Here is a 21,963-nt window from a genome sequence, read left to right on the forward strand (position 1 = left end):
GACAGCACCCATGGTTAGAAGTGAGGAAGGGGAACGACAATGACACAAAACACTCCTTAGGGGAAGCTTGCTAGTGAGAAGGAAGCAGTGAGGGGAAGAAGGTGCTTCGGGATGCTTTAGGCTCCAGGCAGTGAATGCCCCAACTCAACAGAGCTTAAGGGATGAGAAAACATCTCGTATGGTAAAGGACCAGAGGTAGGTGGCTTGGGGAGAACATGACGAGGGTCTTGACTCAGTCTATGGGCTAGTGCCCTACTTATGCCCAGTTGGGCGTGTCTACATCAGCTTCTAGACATCCTTCCTCATATCAGTTGCCTGATAGTGGTGAGCAGCCACTAGGGCAGCCTGCCTCCCTGTCATCTGGAGGACTCCCTGTCATTCTAGAGCACCCCACTCCCAGCTGTGCAGTGAAAGCCTTCTCTTTGTCTGATTTGGCCAATTTAGTTCCTATTCTCATTCCTAGACCAATAAGAGGTGCTGGGGGAATACCCACGCCCAGCTTAAACCTGCGATCCTGACCAAATGCTGAGAAGGATGAGGTCAACACAGCCAGCTTAGTACATTAGAATAACTAGGGAAACTTGGCCAGCCATGGTGGCTCACACCTGTAATCCCAGCACTTTGGGATGCCAAGGCAGGCAGATCACCTGAGGTCAGGAGTTTGAGACCAGCCTGGCCAACATGGTGAAACCCCATCTCCATTAAAAAATACAAAAAAATGAGCCAGACATGGTGGGGTACACCTTTGGTCGCAGCTGCTTGGGAGGCCGAGGCAGGAGAATTGCTTGAACCCGGGAGGCAGAGGTTGCAGTGAGCCAAGATTGTGCCACTGCACTCCAGCCTGGGCAACAGAGTGAGACTTTGTCTCAAAAAAAATTGCTAGTATCCAGGCTCCACCAAACTCTTGATTTAATTGGTCTGAGTTGAGGCCCAGGCATCCATATTTTTTTAGAAATTTCCCCCATGTCAGTCTAATGTGCAGATAAAATAGAGAACCACTGAATAGGGCTAATGTGGGCTCTACTCTTAAAGCTAGAGGGAAGGTCAGGTCCGCTATGTTATGAGGCTATGATACAGGAGAGGTGGGTATTTGCTAAAATAAATAAATATAAAATAAGTTAACAACACAGATTCCTTTAGGCAGGCAGGAGTGAGTAACGCATGCTGGGTAGGCAGCCAGTACTCTAGAAGGATAAAGCCAGGGAAGCTTGTGGTTTTCCTTCCTCTATGTTTGTAAGATGAAAACTTGGGCATGCCTGTAACTTACTAACTTGAGGCAAAAGACCTTGGGGAGAAGGAAGGAAAGGACAGAGTACAATCAGTGGGGCAAGGGAGATGTGGAATTCACATCAACGTAAATGGGCTTAGAAGCCTGACTAATGTGTGTTTGGAGTCGTTTGCAAATAAGGGACAGACCCTGAGATCAGGGAGGAGCTGCTGCTTAGCAACAGGAAGGCATCAGGCAGTGTGTTTGTTTGGTAGTGGGCCTTGGAGAGCAGATCTACGAGGGTTTCTCTAACAGCAAGGGTTGTCATTCCCCCTGTCTGCGGGTAATGCTTTTCCGCCGGATGGTTCTTCCTAGGCGCACACAGTCCTGCATCATCAGAACATGGGAAAGCTATTCAGGGCGGCCTGCCTCTCACTATTCCTGGTAAGAAAGATGCAAGCACTAATCTACAACACACACTAGCAGCGCAATCTGGAAAAGACCTTGGAACTAAAGTTCTCCTGTTAAACTTTGCAAGAAGAAAATCCGGGTTAAATGGCATGTCCATAGACCAAATCAAATGGTTTTTGAGGTTGCACCCATGAACACACCTTTGAATAATATATACTTTGAATGAATCAGATGGAAGAGATTTATACACATTTGAATATAAAACATATTTTATTTAAACACAACAATGAAAAGGCTGGACTGAGAGCCACAGCTGAGCAAACTTTGATGATAATGTATTAATTTTGGGTCAGGTCTCCACAACAGTAATAAATGGAGACTGTGAGGTCTTACAGCTTACTCTCAAAAAATAATTTCTCTTCCTTAGAATTTAGTTGTACATTTGTTAGTGGACCCAAGAGCCAACTAGATAATGGGACCAAATCCAAGTTAAGATCGTATTTATTTAGGATACGAAACATAAAGTCATATTTGAAAGTAAGTTTAACTTATTCTCACTAACTCTAAGTTCAAATTGGGTTTATAAAAATATTTCACAAAAAAGATCACGGTGTTTGATTAAAGTTATCGTTATTTCACTCCTTCTGATGATTTTATGTTTTTTATTACCATTTCGAATGAGAATATTTTTATATATTGTGTTCCCAGTTCTCTGAAAGAAATACATATTCGGTATGTTTGACTTAATAAATTATCCTTTGAGATGAAATATTAAATGCTCAGGAATATTTTTAGATTCTATGCAATTTTAAACATCAACTAAAACCTTTTCATGTAATTATGCTCCTATTCTGCTAGTAATGCTTTATCCTTGAACATTTTTTCTTTTTTCATCTACTTAAAGACCAGTGTGATAGTATGAACATTTACTAAACTCCAACTGCTCATGTCTTTTGTTCTTACTCTGTTTCCCACAGCGCAGTGACAGAAGAGGGACCTACAGTATTCAGGTCAAGGTTTCCCTGTGTCTATCTATGCACACATCCCAGTAGATGCTCTGAAAGAGAAGGACTTACTGAGGTGGGACAATCACTTGAGCAGAAGAGTTTGAGGCTGCAGTAAGCTATGATGGTGTCATTGCATTCTAGCCTGGGCAATGGAGTGAGACCCTGTCTCGAGAAGGAGATGGAGAAGGAGGAGAGAAGGAAGGGAGGAAGGGAGGGAGGGAAAGAGGAAGGAAGGAAGGAAGGAAGGAAGGAAGGGAGTTAATATTGGATGCTACTTCTTAGAGATAGGAAATCTGCTAAACAAATGGTCTGAGATGTTAGATCATCTCAATTTCATTTCTAATTATTCCCTTGACTTGCTATGGAGCCTTGGACAAATCCTTTAATCTAATTGCTTTTCTGTTCTCAATCTGTAAAATTAGGGCTTTGATTTAGAATCCACAAATGTATAGAATTGGAAGAGAAGTTTAAAATGTGATCTGATCAAACACTTTTTTTCTATAAACACACATATATATGTACTATACATATATATAATGTATGCATATATTCTAAAATATAATAAATAAGTACATAATGTTACAAGTAGCTATGTTTTCATTCTGATGAAAGGAGCATCCAAGAAGTGGTGCTAAGCAATTGCTTATTATTGAGAAAAGTTGACATGGGAACATATTAAACTACTGTTCAATATGGCCAGATAATAAGGCCAGATATTTATTTTTTCTAAAATACTGAATTAACGTACTAGAAAGGAAAAGACTGGCAGGAATAAGTAAACATGCCAAAATATGAATACAGACAGCTTCTGGGTAGACAGAATTATGAACATTTTTCTACTTTTTTAAATCGTCAAGTGTTTTCCAAAATTTCTCAGAGGAGTTGGTGTTACTTTTATAGTGTTAAAACACACACTCTCAGAAAATAATGTATATATTCTGAAGTTTTATCTTTCTCCATCCAGGAAAACTCAACTTCCTTGTTTCTAAACTAGAGCAGTGTGGGACTAGGTGGAAACTGTGTTAGTTGCTTAATCCATTTTCAAAGATTTTTCAAATGGCTTAATTTTATGTTACAAGTGAATAACTATTGAGAGGATGAGGAGCTAAGCCACAGATGGAGAGAAAATATTTGCAAAAGATATATCTGATAAAGGACTATAACCCAAAATATACAAAGAACTCTTAAAATTCAACTATAAGGAATGAACAACCCAATTTTAAAATGGTCATTTATCTGAACAGAAGTTTCACCGAAGAAGACACAGATGGCAAATAAGCATATGAAATGATGCTCAACATTACATGTTCTTAGGGGATTGCAAATTAAAATTAAAAGAACAATGAAATACTACTGCACACCTATTAGAATGGCCAAAATGTAAAAAAAGAGAAAAAAAAGACAACATCAAATGCTGATGAGGAAGTGAGGCAACAGGAGCACTCATTCATTGCTAATGGTAATGAGAAATGGCACACCCACTTTGTAAGACTGGCAATTTCTTACAAACACACTCTTACCATATGATCCGGGAATCATAGTTCTTGGCACTTACCCAAAGGAATTAAAAGCTTGTGTTCACACAAAAACCTGGATAAAATGTTTACATCAACTTTATTCATTATTGTCAAACCTTGGAAGCAACCAAAATGTCCTTCAATACGTGGATGGATGGATAAATTAACTGTGGCAAATTCAGACAATGGAATATTATTCAGCGATAGAAAAGAAATGAGCTATTATACTATAAAAACAAGTGGAGGAAAAGTAAGTGAATGCAATTAAGCAAAAAAAAAAAAAAAAATCTGAAAAGGCCACATATTGTATGATTCCAACTATGACATTCTGGAAGAGGTAAAACAGCGAAAAGAGCAGTGGTTACTAGCGGTTAGCAGAAAGGAAGAGGTGAGTAGGTGCAGCACAGAGGATTTCTAGGGCAATGAAACTCTTCCGTTTGATGCTAACATGAAGGATACACGACATTATACATTTGTTCAAACCCACAGAATATACAACACCAAGAGTGAACCTCAATGTAAACTATGGAGTTTGGCTGATGATAATGTGTCAATGTCAGCAGGTTAATCAGTTGTAACAAACACTCCACTCTGGTGGAGGACATTGATAGGGAGGCTGTGCTTACCTGGGGGTAGAGAATATATGGGAATTCCCTGTACTTTCCACTAAATTTTTCTGTGAACCCAAAGCTCCTCTAAAAAAAATTGTTTACTTTTAAAAGTAAATAACTACATTTACAAATATAGGTAAACTATCCCTGACTGTGGGGATTTTAAATCATTGGTTTTCGTGCAAGGAATCATATGGAGACAGAGGAGAATCCTGGAGAATATTCTTGAGGATCTATGAAGGTGGTGGAGAAGGCATCAGAAGGAGCTTCAGTCTCTCTGGGAGCCTCTCTTGTCTCGTCCAGTAGAGCTGAACCTTCCAGATGATGCTGCACTCTCGCACTTACTCCACTGGAGCACTTGCCACGCCCACTCTGCTAATTTCCATATGCATCTGTTCCTCACTGGATGCTGGACTTCTTGAAGGAAGAGACCATGGTCCATTGATCATGGCCTCGAGGGTGCAAATAAGGGTGCTCTCTCTCTCTTTTTCTCTCATCACTCTCTGTCTCTTTCTCATGTCTCTGTTTCTGTCTCTCCTCTCTCTCTCTTTCAGAAAGGAGAAGACTAGGAAAAGATACAAATAAAAATAACCAGAGGAAAGCCAAGAGCGCGCTTTGCACAAACAGGTATTAAAACTGGGAAGGAGAGAGGAAAGGAAGAAGACAGAGAAGGCCTGAAGGGTCAGAGGAGGAGGGAGAACAAGGGGAGGGCTTGAACCGGGGCTCTTTTCCTACATATAAGTAGTAGTCATAGGACCATTTGTTGAAGAAAATATTTTTCTTTCCCCATGAAATTCTTTAGCACTGTTTTCAAAAAATGGTTAGTCACATGTGGGCGAATCTATGTCTGGACTTTCTACTGTTTCAAGGATCTATCATTTTGCCAATAACACACTCTATTGATTAACATCATGGTACATTTTGAAGTTGGGTAGGGTATATACTTATATACTTGATTCTTGGTTTTTTTTTTTTTTTTTTTTTTTTTGCCTTTCCAAATGAATTTTAAAATTATTTTGTCAATTTCTAGAAAAAAAAGTCACCTCCGAGATTTGTATATCTATGAGAGGAGCTGAGAGGAACTCTAGTAATAACTGAGCTATCCTTCCACCAGATGGATATGAGTGGAGCTCAGAACCAAATTTAATTTGATTTAAAAACAGAGCAATGTGGCATTTCTTGTGTTTCGTGGGGCAAATAATACTAACGACATTTTTCATGCTTCTCTTCCACAGTAGACTCTCGAGCTGCATGAGCTCCAACCGGGGACCCCACACTGTTTCGCCCCCTCACTGTGCCTGCAGTCTCCTCTCAGTCTCAGCCTAGAGTGCACGGCTCTCTGTTGACAGACTGCCAAAGCGAAGGCTCAGAAAAGAAGGTTAGCTCTGAAAGGAAGATCTGTCCCTAGAGGGTAAGATACAGTAAAGATGTTCTGTTCCTCTTTTTATTTTTAATAGGAGAAATTTAGATATCGTTACTCTAATGTGAAGGAATGAATGAAAAAGCAGAATCTCATGATCTAGGGAAATATTAACCTGCCGAGTGGAGGATTCTGAAGAGGAGACAATAGGATGAGGAATTTAGGGAAGAGATTTGCCTTGGTAGGAGGCTTGAGGCTCCAGAGGCCACACAGGATGCCCTTAAGAGCAGCTGCCTGGAACCAGAGCGCTGGACTCAGCCTCTCAAAGTTCCACAACCTGAGGCAAGTTCTTCACCTCCCTGGGCCTCGGTTTCCTTGTGTGTGAACTGGAATAATAATAGCACCTTGTCAGTGTCTTTAGAGCGGTGAGCATGGCACTGCGTGATTATGATCATGTTACTTGGAAAGTGCAAGGCAGGGGGCCCTTGTGAATATGGGGATGGATTACTGAGAGTGGAAGAGAAGGCACATAAGGAAGAGCACTCCTCTCAGATGGCCTCAGTTCTCACTTTCTGCAAAGTAAGAATCAAGGTCAGTAGGGGAGAGTGAGGCTGCAGGGTAGAGGTGGGGCCATGGAGGTGTCCCTTCAGCGAAGGACAAGTGAAAAGACCTCTCGTTTGCATCACTGGCCTCCTCTGACATCCTTTGTCCATGACCCCCTTCATCCGTGACCCTCACGGGGGACACATGTGATTTATGTTCAGTAGTAGTAAGGACTTGAGTCCACCTTGCTGGGCCACCTTTGATCCCTGGGGCTTCAGCCCCCCATGGCTGGGCCAAAACATTCTCTGTAAAATGAGGACATGATTCTTCCGAGGGAAGGGCCAGCCAGAGGCATCCAAGAGGTTCTAAAAGTTCTGAGACCTAGGAATATATTACATCTCTCCTATTCCTCCTGATGAATGCTGACACCCACTCACCAGATGGCTGGTCAGAATTACACATATAATCAGTTGTACGCCAGCCAGCTAAGCTGGGCAACTAGCCTGATCTAGCAAAGTGAAAACCCTCATATCCATAAGTACATCACAGCCCCACTAAGCAGGTACGCACCTTAGAAAAAAAATTGAGCTTTCTTTCAAAATCATAAACAGAACAAATTTCATCTTTCTTGTTGTTTTAAAAAAATAAAATAGCAACTAATACTTCACATCTGATATATTACTCACAGGTAAACAGATTTATGATTACTTAAGAAACTTAAATCCAATTGTCTAAATTGCTCTTATTCCACATAGAATTCAATTATTTGTATTTGCTGAATGCTACACAATGTAAATGTGCCAAGCTACATAGAATTAAAACGAAAAACCCATAAAACAAATGGTATGACACATACGGGCGGTCAGTCCATTAAAAATAGTTATTGAGTACTGTATCTGCGATGTGCCAGAAAATTCATCGAAGAAAGAAAAAATAGCTAACATATTTTAAGTTGCTCAGTTTTGAAGAAAAATTTAAATCCATTGAACATAGTATTTGCATTTCTATGACACCAAAACACTTTCAGTAGTTTGAGAGAAGTTCATCTGTAGTTTTAACAAACTGATCCTTTTATGAGAATATGAAAGGCATTAGATGCTGCGTCCCATTGCACACATAAACAGACAGAACATTATTTTAAACTATGAACTTCAAAGAGATCAACCCAAAAATGCGAGTGTTAACATTACTAGTATGTCATTTTTAAGTGAGTTATGGATTATGTCCTTGGTAGAGTACATTTACATTTAAAGTGTGATTTGAGTTAATTGGGCTTGGCTTCATATTTTAAGACAATATTTTAAGACAATCAGTATTGGTAATAAGCAGAGATATTGAATTAAAATGGTGAGATAAAATTTCATTTTAAAGCACCATTAAGCGTCTTCACAAATTAACTAAAAGCTCATGATTCCCTCCCACTCCATGCTCTCCACCATCTCCTAAAATCAGCACCTCCCAAAGTCAGCTCCAATTCAGCGCTCAGACACAAAGCTCCAAGGCACCCTTGATTTGGTGCTCTCACTCAAACTTCAGACCCTAGCCAGCAGTGAGTCCTGCTCTTTCTGCCTTCTACTCCTTCTCCACCTTCAACTTCTGCGCCCGACAACTACCATCTCGCCCATCAACTTTTCTCTTCCTGCTTCTTTTTTTTTTTTTTGGAGACAGAGTCTCACTCTGTCATCCAGGCTGGGGTGTAATGGTGCAATCTTGGCTCACTGCAACCTCTGCCTCTCAGGTTCAAACAATTCTCCTGCCTCAGCCTCCCAAATAGCTGGGATGACAGGAGTCTGCCATCATGCCCAGCTAATTTTTGTATTTTTAGTAAAGACAGGGTTTCACCATGTTGGCCAGGCTGGTCTCAAACTCCTGGGCTCAAGTCATCTGCCCACCTCGGCCTCCAAAAGTGCTGAGATTACAGGCGTGAGCCGCCACGCCCAGACCCCTTCTAGCTTCTATCTCTATCTTTCATTTCTGTTCCTCTCCACTTACAATCAGTACCACCAACTCCTTCTCGCCTCCACCTGATATCTCTACCTTCAACTCCTGCTCTCCCTACCTGTAATCTCCACCAGCACCATAAGACACACACACACAGAAACACACACCAGCACCATCACCATAACCTCTATCTCCACCACCACTAACCCCACCCCCACCACACAGCAGTTCTTGGCCTGTAAAATTTCTAAAGCCCTATCAAGAAGACACTGTCGGGGTCCCCCAGCAAGAAGCAGTCAGTGCTCCTTGGTTATTAAGCCCTGATGTGGCTCTGGACGAAGCCCCCTCTTCATTGTCCTTGTCCCTGGGCTGGGCTTCTTTGTCTCCCCCGGGACACATCTGAAATGGAAATGGGCCTTGGGGAATGCGCCGCGGAGACATACAGATTCTTCAACTTCCTTCCTCCTCATCCTCATGGAAGGTCGGGGACCAAGGATTGCTTTAGGTTTTGAACAGTAATGAGCTTTTCTTACCTTGATTTCCTCGGCAGTAGAACTCCTGCGAAAACTCAGTAGCCTTCCAGTCTCTTTGCTCTCTGTCAGTTCCATGTGTCCACAGCTCACTTAGCGAAGCTCTCAGATCTTTTTCTTTGCTTTCTCATTCCCATTTCTCATCTCTCACTCTTTTTTGTTTATTTGTTTGAGACAGAGTCTCGCACTGTCTCCTGGGCTGGAGTGCAGTGGTGCAATCTTGGCTCACTAAAACCTCCACCTCCCAGGTTCAAACAATTCTCCTTGCCTCAGCCTCTTAAGGAGCTGGGATTACAGGCACCTGCCACCACACCCAGCTGATTTTTCTTTTATTTATTTATTTATTTATTTTTTATTTTTAGTGGAGATGGGGGTTTCACCATGTTGGACAGGCTGGTCTCGCACACCTGACCTTGTGATCCGCCTGCCTCAGCCTCCCAAAGTGCTCGGATTACAGGCATGAACCACTGCATCGGGCCCTCATCTCTCACTTTTAAGTCAAAGATACCCTCCCTAGGCTGCAGAGCTTTGATGGAAAGGCCCCACCTGTAATCTCCTCTTTCAGACATTTAATCAGATTACAGGTATTTAAAAATCTCAACCCTTAAATCTGTGGGCTAAAAGTAGTCAGTGTTTTTCACACTGAGAGAGCCAGATTTCTGACTCTGTATTTTTTATTTCCTTTTACAAATAAGCTGATCTGTCTGTATAAGCTCACCCTCTTTCTTATAATGCATTATCACAACGAACCAATATTGACCCAAACAAGCTACATCGTCCTGCTTAAGTGCAAGGAGGGCTGGGCTATATTGGGAACCCACACACATACTCAGTGATCCACGCAGCTTGTTGTCAAATTACTTTGCTAAATTTCCTTATCAATTCACACTTCTTCCAGTAGTAGGTAAGAGTTTGCCTATCTGCATTCTTCATGCTTTTTTGCTGTTGTTATTCTCACATGTCTGTACAACAAAATTTAAGCTTCCTAAAGATTGGAACCATGTCTTCTTAATTTCTATACATCTCACTACTGGTAATCTGAAATATACTTGAATGTTAGTATAATGAATGTATATAAGAAAATGAATAAATGGTAGGATTACGCATCTGTTTTTAGAGGAAAAACATGATTTCCCAGAATGCACATATCAAAGCACCTGCCACAGGACTTCGATCTTGACAAAGCTTTACTATAACCCTCCTCAGATCTCTTGGAAAACTCTGCTTTTGTGACTTTAGCCAGAATAACAGCCAATCCAAAAAAAGTAATTTCCAGCCCCCTGACCTCCACCACAAATCCATTCCAAATTTAATGCCTAAAGCTCCGTTAATATGGAATAACACACCCCTTTTGCCCAAAGCCCTGTTAATATGGAATAATGTACTCCCTTTGCCTAAAGTCCTGTTAATATAGAATAATGCACCCCTTTTGCCTAAAGCCGTGTTAATACGGAATAATGCACCCTTGTTGCCCAAAGTCCTGTTAATATGGAATAATGCACCCCTTTTGCCTAAAGCCGTGTTAATACGGAATAACACATCCTTTTTGTCCAAAGTCCTGTTAATATGGGATAATGCACCCCTTTTGCCTAAAGCCCTGTTAATATGGAATAATGCACCCCCTTTCCCTCTATATCCAGCTCTTTTCTTTCAAACTGGAGACTCCCTGAACCTCTTGAGTATACAGCTCTCTCCTGTTTGGCAAGCTAATAAATTCAGCACTATTTGATTTTAGTTCTAGTGGTCTTTATGCCACTGCTTGGCAATGCATACATTCATTTTCCTATGTCTCTCCTGGTCATATAGGTAAATGATGCAGCATGATTTGGTGATAAAAGTTTAGTAACTGGGTCAGCCAAACCTGGGTTCAGATCCCAGCTCCATCGTTTACAAGGTAGTTGAAGCAAATCAATTCAGCACTTCATATATCAGTTCTCTGTCCTGTATGAGACAGATGGTACCCAGTGGACATGAATAACCAATAGAAAGCAACTGGAACACAGAGAACTCAATGTACGCTAACAAAGTCCAGTTGATTTCTATATATGGGAAACATTTTCAGTAGCTGCCACAATTTTACCTCTAAAAGCAGAGCGAGTCATTCCTCAGGAAGAACTAATGGATCTTAAACAGAATCTGAGAAGCACTCCTCCCTGACAATGACCTCCTGATCTCTAGAAAGCCAATCTCTCTCTCTTTCTCTCTCTTTCTCTTTCTCTATCTCTCTCACCTCAAACTCTATGATTACAAATTAGGATCGAATCCCTCATATGTGTACTTTACCAGTTACATTTGATCTTCAAAATCACCCTGTAGACCGGGCGTGGTGGCTCACCCCTGTAATCCCAGCACTTTGGGAAGCTAAGGTGGGAGGATCACTTGAAGTCAGGAGTTCAAGACCAGCCTGGCCAACATGGTGAAACCCTGTCTCTACTAAAAATACAAAATTAGCTGGGTGTGGTGGCACACACACCTGTGATCCTAGCTACTCGGGGGGCTGAATGAGGCAGGGGAATTGCTTGAACCGAGGAAGCAGAGGTTGCAATGAGCCAAGATCATGCCATTGCACTCCAGCCTGGGTGACAGAGCCAGACTGTCTCAAAGAAAAAAAAAATCGCCCTATATAGGATTGTCCAAAGGAATCAAGCTTGCGTTTACTCTAGATGTTTAGACTAGTTCATAGGCAAAGTGGGAATAAATAAAAATCCTAAGTCACAACGTTGTCATCAGGATCACAATCAGCCAAGATAGATGCAGTACAAAACATAATGCTAGCGTAACATTTCCGGAGCACTGTATCATCTTCAATCAGTAAAGATTATTTAATTAAATGGAATTATTAAATCACTATCAAATTTTATTAAATGCCTATATGTAAACTTGTGTTGGCAAATAAACAAATTTGAGCTGTATTCAAGCAGCGCTGAATTCCTTATTCTTAGCAAATAATCAAAAGTATTTTCCACAGTTGAACATTATTAAATGAAAGTAAAACATACGTTAAGAACTAATATTGTTGTAAATATGTATGCAACAGTAGAAACTAATCATGTGTACGCATGTGTGTATTTCAGTATCCTGAGTAGGATACATATACCACATTAATTTTACTAGAGATTAAAGCTGATGAAATGAAATGTATCTTTATGAATGTATATGCATCTGCAAATATCCATGCTACATACATGGAAGTTAAGAATTTTCACTGGCCATTTGTTCAGCTGCTTGAGCGTTATCTTCTCTTTCCTCTGATTTTACAAATTCCTTGATAAATTTCCAAAGGCCCCTTAAAATACATAAGAAATGAATACCATAGGTTAGAAAAAAATACATTAAGCATGAAATAAAATTTCAAAATAAGCATCTATTTTAGACACATTTACCCAAAACAGACAAGATGAGACTTTGTAATCATTTACTTTTTTAAAACAGATATTTTGAGGGAGTTTTGGCCTTGAATGTAACAGATTCTCTAAATAGATAGATGGATTCCCCTGTAGCATATAGTGTGGCATGGGAAGTAGGTGTACCATGAACATAATGATATACTTGAGTCCATTCACTTTCATTGCCAAGGCCATGGGAGGTGCTTCCCCAGTTTTGTATTTGTAACTCTATTCCCTCTTTTTAAGAACACCCAACATGATATAAGGAACCACAAAACCTAGATCCACCTATATGGCTCGCTCAGCACTCTATCCAATCCCTTTCTCCCATGGCTTTTTCTGCCCCATAAGCTGGAGAGTGGGGTGCTCTATGTTCTGGCCTCTCTTACGGCTGAGAGTGACCTTGGCCCATGGTGCTGGCCAATGAGATGTGGGTGGGAGCACCTAGAAAGAACTGTCCTTCCTGAATAAAATGGAAAGCCTCAAAATGAGAAGCTCTTTGCCATCTGTCATTCACCTTTCCCTTTCTTAATCCATGGAATGCGGACCCAGTTAATGCCTGAAGGCAGCCATATTGAGACCCCGAGGAGGCAGCAGCCACACTCAAAGGAAAGCAGGGAAGAAAGGTGAGGAGCCCTAGTTCCTTAATGATGTCATTGAGCCCAAGCCACCTACACCTAAAAATCTTTTTCCTGTTGATACAAATAAGCCTTTCCCTATTTAAATCGTCATATGGTTTTCCATTGCTCTTAATAATACCACATTCTGAGATTCAAACTATAGTACCAACTCAAAGAAAAGTAACTGTGCGAAGTATAAGCTTATAATGTAAATAATAATGTTTATACCAATAAGTTTAGTTATAAACAAATGATATAAATCAGCTACTTACTTTTTAAACTAGAATTTTCAGAGTAATATATGCATAGGAGTTTTCAAAGATTTAACATCACTAAAAGCCATATAATTGGAGAAAATAAAGCCATGCCTTCCCACATTCCTGATTCCTGCCCATGTGAATTCACCCTCACCTCCAGCTTTATCCAATAAATTCATTTATATATGACTAAATAAAGTGTACAGATTGAGGTCTAAATCTTAGACTGAGCATTCCAAAGCACAGAAAAGAATGCAACATGTGTATTTAATGTAAGCATTCATGAGTGTGAACCCTTCAAAGGTCTGTCTAGTCTAATCTAGTTTTAAATAACTGATCTTGAGAACAGCATGATACTGCGCTAGTTCTTTTATCATGATGTCAATACTTACTCCTGCCTCTCTTCACTGATCTTTCCTATGATCTGCTTCACATGGTTTTCAGTAACCTACAAAGAATTACGATCAGTTGGTCATGCTTATTACACAGGACAAGCAGGCACCAGAGGAAATATTTTTATTGATAAACATTGATTCACACAAAAAAACTTACTTTTATTTTCTTCTTTAAAATCATATTTTCTGTTTCCAATTGTATAGCTTCATGCTGGAAGAGAAGTTGTTTTAAATGCAATATACTTGGTTAAAAATATTTGTTAACTATTTTTCTCTATTTAACAAGATTATGTGAATGATATTATAATTTCAAGAGTACTCAATAGCACATTACTTAAAAACAGATGAAGAAACAAAGCATAAAATGAAGGACAATTAATGAGAAGGAAAGATCCTGGTCCTCCCGGTAAAAAACTAGGAGAGGAGGAAATTGATGTTTCAAAATATCAGAAAATTTTAGGGAAATTCCAGAAGTGAAGGGTTCTTCACTTTTCAGAACTAATGATAGAATTTGTTAAGGGGGCTGGAAAAATATAAAAATACAAATATCAATAAATCACATATATATCAGCAATAACTGATTATAAACTGTAAGGGGAATTTTTTAAATTATCAGTTATAATAGTAATACATCCCATAAACTCATAAGAACAAACATAATTATCTTTCACCAAGTTATAAAAATACATTAAGTAAGTATAAAATAATACCAGATAGGAGTATTAATATTGTAAAGCTGTCACTTTCTCCCAAATGCATTTATAAATTCAAAATACCAAAAGTATTATTATTAGAACTTCAAAAATTAGTCAATAGTGTTAATGAAAGTATTCAGGATAATTGTGAACAAAATAATGATGGGCAGAGGATATAAAGACTTGATCTTTCGGATATTACATATGTTGAAAAGTATTAGCAATTTTAGTAGTTAGGCTGCATGGGGTATCATTAAGAACCAAGCCTGAGTTTCAATATTAAGTCTACTGCTTGCTAACTGTGACCTCAATCAAGTTACTTAGCATATTAGTGCTTCATTTCTGTACTTCAAAAAGAGGATTAATAATAGCAGCTACCTGTTAGGGTTGCTGCAAATTAAATGAAATTATATTTTTTAAATGTTCATAAAAGTGTCTGATACATTGTAAATCCTCAATACATTCAGCTCTTTTTTTTTTTTTTTTTTTTTTTCCTGATTGGAAATAGTCTATTTGAAATCTAGAACCAGATACCAATTACATAATAGAATAACAATGGCAATTCTATTGTATTTTCCAGTATTTGAATTAAGCAGCCAAATATAAATAAGAAGTAGTTAAAGTAATATAAATTAGTGATATGGAACCTTCATAGGGAGTTTTCTATTTCTTAGACTTGTTTTATCTAAGGAGGTTTTAATTATGAAAGAATAGTTTACATTGTTCTGACATTATATCATGCTTCAATATTTAAATTTAGAACCCATTACTGTTTTAAAATGCAATTATAAATTGATGCTTGTCCTGAGGACATTTATTTTCTGAAAGAAATAAAGGAGATCAAACCCTAAACAAAAAACGCGAAGAAAATCTGCAGGGAGGGGCCAAGATGGCCGACTAGAAGCAGCTGCTGTCAGCAGCTCCCACAGAGAAGAATGAAAATGGCAAGTGAATCCTACACCTTCAACTGAAGTATCCAGGTTCTCTCACTGGGACTGACTAGGGGGTTGGCACGACCCACAGAGAGCAAGAAAAAGCAGGGTGAAGAGATGGCCCACCTGGGAGCCGCAAGGGGACCTTCCGCTCCCAGCCAAGGGAGGCAGTGAGTGATTGTGTTACCCTGCCCAGGAAACCATGCTTTTTCCACAGATCTGTGCAAACTGCAGATCTGAAGATCCCCTCGTGAGCCCACACCATCAGGGTCTTGGGTCCCAAGCAGGGGTTTACAGACAGAATGTCTGCTGGCTCTGAAGAGTCTAGTCAGTCTGCACAAGGGGGACTCCCCCAAGCGCAGTGCACCTGCTCCACTAAGGGGCAGTCAGAGTGCTTCGTTAAGCACTCCTGACTGGGTGAGACCTCCCAACAGGGATCGCCAGACACCTTATACAAAAGCGTTTCTGTTGTAAACAGGTTGGTGCTCCTCTGGGACAAAGCTCCCAGAGGAAGGAGTCGGCAGCAATCTTTGCTGTTCTGCAGCCTCCATTTCTGACACCTCCACGTGCTAGAAGGACCAAGGTGAATAGAGTCCGAAGTGGACCCCCAGCAAACTGCAGCAGCCCTATGGAAGAGGGACCTGTTAAAAAAGCAAACAAACAGAAAGCAACAACAACAAAAACATCAACAAATGAGACCTCACCAAAACCCCATCCAAAGGTCAGCACTCTCAAAGATCAAAGATAGATAAGTGCATGAAGATGAGAAAGAATTAATGCAAAATAACTGAAAACTCAAAAAACCAGAGTGCCTCTTCTCCTCCAAATGATCTCAACACCTCTCCAGCAAGGGCATAGAACTGGGCTGAGGCTGAGATGGATGAACTGACAGAATTAGACTTCAGAAGGTGGGTAATAACGAACTTCACTGAGCTAAAGGAGTATGTTCTAATCCAGTGCAGAGAAACTAAGAACCATGATAAAACATTATAGGAGCTGTTATCCAGAATAATCAGTTTAGAGAAATATAAATGACCTGATGGAGTCGAAAAACACAACTCAAGAACTTCACAATGCAACCACCAGTATCAATAGCCAAATAGACCAAGTGGAGGAAATAATCTCAGAGCTTGAAGAGTATCTTGCTGAAAAAAGGCAGACAAGATTAAAGAAAAAAGAATGAAAGGAATAAAAAAAGCCTCTGAGAATTATGGGATTATGTAAAAATATTGAAACTACCACTGAGTGGGGTACTTGAAAGAGATGGGGAGAATGAAACCAAGTTTGAAAACATACTTCAGTATTTCATCCAGGAGAACTTCCCCAACCTAGCAAGACAGGCCAACATTCAAATACAGGAAATCCAGAGAACTGCAGTCAAATACTCCATGAGAAGATTAACCCCAATATACATAATCATCAGATTCTCCAAGGTTGAAATGAAGGAAAAAATTGTTAAGGGTAGCCAGAGAGAAGGCCCAGGTCACCTAGAAAGGGAAATCCATCAGACTAACAGCATGCCTCCCAGTGGAAACCTTACAAGCCAGAAGAGATTGGGGGTCAATACCTAACATTCTTAAGGAAAATAATTTGCAACCCAGAATTTCATAACCAACCAAACTAAGCTTCATAAGCAAAGGATAAATAAAATCCTTTTCAGACAAGAAAATGCTGAGGGAATTTGTCACCACTAGGCCTGCCTTGCAAGAGCTCCTGAAGGAAGCACTAATCATGGAAAGGAAAAACCATTACCAGCCACTACAAAAACACACAGACCAATGACACTATGAAGGAACTACATTAGCAGGTGTGCAAAATAACCAGCTAGCATCATGATGACAGGATCAAATTCACATATAACAATATTAACCTTATATGTAAATGGGCTAAATGCCCCAATTAAAAGATACAGAATGGCAAGCTAGATAGAGTCAAGACCCATCAGTGTGCTGTATTCAATAGACGCATATCACATGCAAAGACACACATAGGCTCAAAATAAAGGAATGGAGGATAACTTACCAAGCAAATGGAAATCATAAAAAGCAGGGGTTGCAATCCTACTTTCTGACAAAACACACTTTAAACCAACAAAGATAAAAAAATACAAAGAATGGCATTACATAATGGTAAAGGGTTCAACTGAACAAGAAGAACTAACTATCCTAAATATATATGCACCCAATATAGGAGCACCCAGATTCATAAAACAAGTTCTTAGAGACCTACAAAGTCTCTAATAATAGTGGGAGACTTTAACACCCCACTGTCAATATTAAACAGATCATAGAGACAGAAAATTAACAAAGATATTCACGACTTGAAATAGCTCAGATCAAGTGGACCTGATAGATATGTACAGAGCTCTGCATCCCAAAACAACAGAATATGCATTCTTCTCAGTACCACATGGCACTTACTCTAAAATCAATCACATAATTGGAAGTAAAACACTCCTCAGCAATAACAAACAGTCTCCCAGACCACATGCAATCAAATTAGAACTCAAGATTAAGAAACTCACTCAAAACCACACAACTACATGGAAATTGATCAACCTGCTCCTGAATGACTCCTGAGTAAATAATAAAACTAAGGCAGAAATCAAGAAGCTCTTTGAAACTAATAAGAACAGACAACATACCAGAATCTCTGGGATGCAGCTGAAGCAGTGTTAGAGGGAAATTTATAGCACTAAATGCCCACATCAGAAAGCTAGAAAGATCTCAAATCAATATATAACATCACAACTAAAAGAACTAGAGAACCAAGTGCAAACAAACCCCAAAGCAAGGAGAAGACAGGAAATAATCAAGATCATGGCAGAACTGAAGGAAATAGAGACACAAAAAAACCTTCAAAAAATCAGTGAATCTAGGAGATGGTTTTTTGAAAAAAAATTAATAAAATAAATAGACCACTAGCTAGATTAATAAAGAAGAAAAGAGAGAAGAATCAAATAGACAAAATAAAAAATGATAAAGGGAATATCACCACTGACCCCACAGAAATACAAACAACCATCAAAGAATGCTAAAACACCTCTATGCAAATAAACTAGAAAATCTAGAATAAATGGATAAATTTCTGGACACATGCACCCTCCCAAGACTGAACCAGGAAGAAGTTGAATCCCTGAATAGACCAATAATGAGTTCTGAAATTGAAGTAGTAATAAATAGTCCACAAATTAAAAAAAAAAGCCCAGGACCAAATGGATTTACAGCTGAATTCTACCAGAGGTACAAACAGGAACTGGCACCATTTCTTCTGAAACGCTTCCAAACATTTGAAAAGGAGGGACTCCTTAACTCATTTTATGAGGCCCGCATCATCCTGGTACCAAAACCTGGAAAAGATACAACAAAAAAGGAAAACTTCAGGCCAATACCTCTGATGAACATTGATGCAAAAATCGTCAATAAAATACTGGCAAACCGAATCCAGCAGCACATCTAAAAGCTTATTCACCACAATCAAGTTGGCTTCACCCCCAAGATGCAAGACTGGTTTGACATACACAAATCGGTAAAATTTATCACATAAACAGAACTAAAGACAAAAACCACATGATTATCTGAATAGACACAGAAAAGGCCTTCTATAAAATTCAACATCCCTGCATGTTTAAAACTCTCAAAAAAACTAGGTATTGATGAACACATCTCAAAATAGTAAGAGCCATTTATGACAAACCCACATCCAATATTATACTGACTGGGCAAAAGCTGGAAGCATTCCTCTTTAAAACTGGCATGCACAAGATAAGAATGCCCTTGCTCACCACTCCTATTCAACATAATATTGGGAGTTCTAGCCAGGGCAATCAGGCAAGAGAAAGAAATAAAGGGTATTGAAATAGGAAGAGAGGAAGTCGAATTGTCTCTGTTTGCATATGACATGATTCTACATCTAGAAAATCCCATCATCTCAGCCCCAAAGCTTCTTAAGCTGATAAGCAACTTCAGCAAAGTCTCAGGATACAAACTCAATATGCAAAAATTGCAAGCATTCCTGTAAACCAACAACAGACAAACAGAGAGCCCAATTATGAATGAACTCCCATTCACAATTGCCATAAAGAGAACAAAATATCTAGGAATATAGCCAACAAGAGAGGTGAAATACCTCTTCAAGGAAAACTACAAACCACTACTCAAGGAAATCAGAGAGGACACAAATAAATGGAAAAACATTCCATGCTCATGGATAGGAAGAATCAATATCATGAAAATGGCAATACTTCCCAAAGTAGCTTATACATTCAATGCTATTCCCATTAAACTACCATTGACATTCTCCACATTACTAGAAAAAAAACTATTTTAAATTTCATATGGAAACAAAAAAGATCCCCTATAGCCAACACAACACTAAGCCAAAAGAAGAAAGCTGGAGGCATCATGCTGCCTGACTTCAAACTATACTACAAGGCTACAGTGACCTAAACAGCATGGTACTGGTACAAAAAACAGACATATAGACAAATGGAACAGAATAGAGAACTCAGAAATAAGACTGCACGCCTACAACCATCTGATCTTTGACAAGCCTGACAAAAACAAGCAATGGGGAAAGGATTCCCTATTTAATAAATGTTGCTGGGATAACTGGCTAGCCATATGCAGAAAAATGAAACTGGACCCCTCCCTTACACCTTATACAAAAAATAACTCAAAATAGGTTAAATACTTAAATGTAAAACCCAAAACTATAAAACCCTAGAAGAAAATCTAAGCAATACCATTCAGGATATAGGCATAGGCAAAGATTTCATGATGAAAACATGAAAAGCAATTGTAACAAAAGCAAACATTGACAATGGGATCTAATTAAACTAAAGAGTTCTGCACAGCAAAAGAAACTATCATCAGAGCAAACAGACAACACACAGAATGGGGGAAAATTTCTGCAATCTATTTATCTGGCAAATGTCTAATGTTCACAATCTACAAGGAACTTGAACAAATTTACAAGAAAAAACAAACAACCCCATTAAAAAATGGGCAAAGGACATGAACAGACACTTCTCAAAAGAAGACATACATGTGGCCAACAAGCATATGAAAGAAAGCTCAACATCACTGGTCATCAGAGAAATGCAAATCAAAACCACAATGAGATACCATCTCACACCAGTCAGAATGGCAATTATTAAAAAGTCAAGATACAACAGATGCTGACAAAGTTGTGGAGAAATAGGAATGCTTTTACACTGTTGGTAGGAATGTAAATTAATTCAACCATTGTGGAAGACAGTGTGGCAATTCCTCAAAGATTTAGAACTCAAAATACCATTTGACCCAGCAAACCCAAATCCCTTTTGTATATACCCAAAGGAATATAAATCATTCTATTATAAAGATACATGCACATATATGTCCATTGCAGAACTATTCACAATAGCAAAGACATGGAATGAACCCAAATGCCCATCAACGATAGGCTAGATTTTTTAAATGTGGTATATATACACCATGGAATACTATGCAGCCATAAAAAGGAATGAGAGCATGTCCTTTGCAGGGGCATGGATGGAAATGGAAGCCATTATCCTCAGCTAACTAATGCAGGAACAGAAAACCAAACACCACGTGTTCTCACTTATAAGTGGGAGCTGAACAATGAGAATACTTGGACACAGGAAGGGGAACAACACACACTGGGGGCTGTCAGGAGGGTGAAGGGAGGTAAAACATCAGGAAAAATAGCTAATGCACGTTGGGTTTAATCCCTAGGTGATAGGATGATAGGTGCAGCAAATCACCATCGCATACATTTACCTGTGTAACAAACCTCCACATCCTGCACATGTACCCTGGAACTTAAAATAGAAATAAAATAAAATAAAATAAATAAATGTAAAAACTTAGCCTGTTAAAATAAGGCTAGAATCAGTACAATTATTTCATCCAGTAATATTTCATTCTTACAACAGTAAACCATAGCGTTTCCTCTATATTTAAATAATTTTCTTCTAAAACAGGGGTCAAAAAACTAATCCAGTCTGCACCTGTTTCTGTAAATAAAGTTTTATTGGCACACATCCATGTCCCCCCTCCAAAAAAAGAAGAAAAAGAAAAAGAAAAAGAAAAAAGAACATCCGAACATATGATTGTAAAAGAGAAAGAGATAATTTTTTCATAAAAAAGGTTGGACCACCAACACCTTTCTATATGCTCTATAATTCTGCTAAAGAGACTAAAAGTAGTGCTGGAAAAATATATTTAACTATAGAACCACAATTTAAAAAATCATGTATTTCTTATATACTCTACAACTGGAGGTTACATTGAGTTATATTCTATACAATTTAAAATTCTGTTTTTAAATTTTTTAACTTTTATGGATTTAGGGGTATGAGTGCAGTTGTATTACATGGATATATGTGTAATGGTGGGCTTTAGTGTACCACCACCCAAATAGTGTACGGTGTACCCAGTAGGTAGTATTTCATCCCTCATCCCCCTTCCACACTCCCACATTCTGGAGTCTTCAATGGCTATTATTCCACTCTGTATGTCCATGTTACTCAAAAAATTAGGTTTTGG

General features: G+C 39.1%; 1 protein-coding gene across 6 annotated transcripts in view; it reads right to left on the reverse strand.

The window, feature by feature from the left end:
- The window catches only part of C6H6orf118 (chromosome 6 C6orf118 homolog), an 88,023-nt gene that overhangs the window by 49,376 nt on the left and 16,684 nt on the right, over positions 1-21,963 (reverse strand). For 2 of the 6 annotated variants that reach the window (XM_009452355.4, XM_063813648.1), the window contains exons 8-10: positions 13,943-13,996; positions 13,783-13,838; positions 12,245-12,413 (exon numbers count right to left, since the gene is read on the reverse strand). In XM_009452355.4, coding sequence (XP_009450630.1) covers positions 12,320-12,413; positions 13,783-13,838; positions 13,943-13,996 — 204 coding nt within the window. In that variant the 3' untranslated portion in view covers positions 12,245-12,319. Of the gene's footprint in view, positions 1-12,244; positions 12,414-13,782; positions 13,839-13,942; positions 13,997-21,963 lie in introns of those variants that run through there. The other 4 variants (XM_063813647.1, XM_054686477.2, XM_063813649.1 and 1 more) reach the window with 3 other exon arrangements.

Source organism: Pan troglodytes, chromosome 5, assembly GCF_028858775.2.
Source record: "Pan troglodytes isolate AG18354 chromosome 5, NHGRI_mPanTro3-v2.0_pri, whole genome shotgun sequence".
Taxonomy (NCBI): Eukaryota; Metazoa; Chordata; class Mammalia; order Primates; family Hominidae; genus Pan; species Pan troglodytes.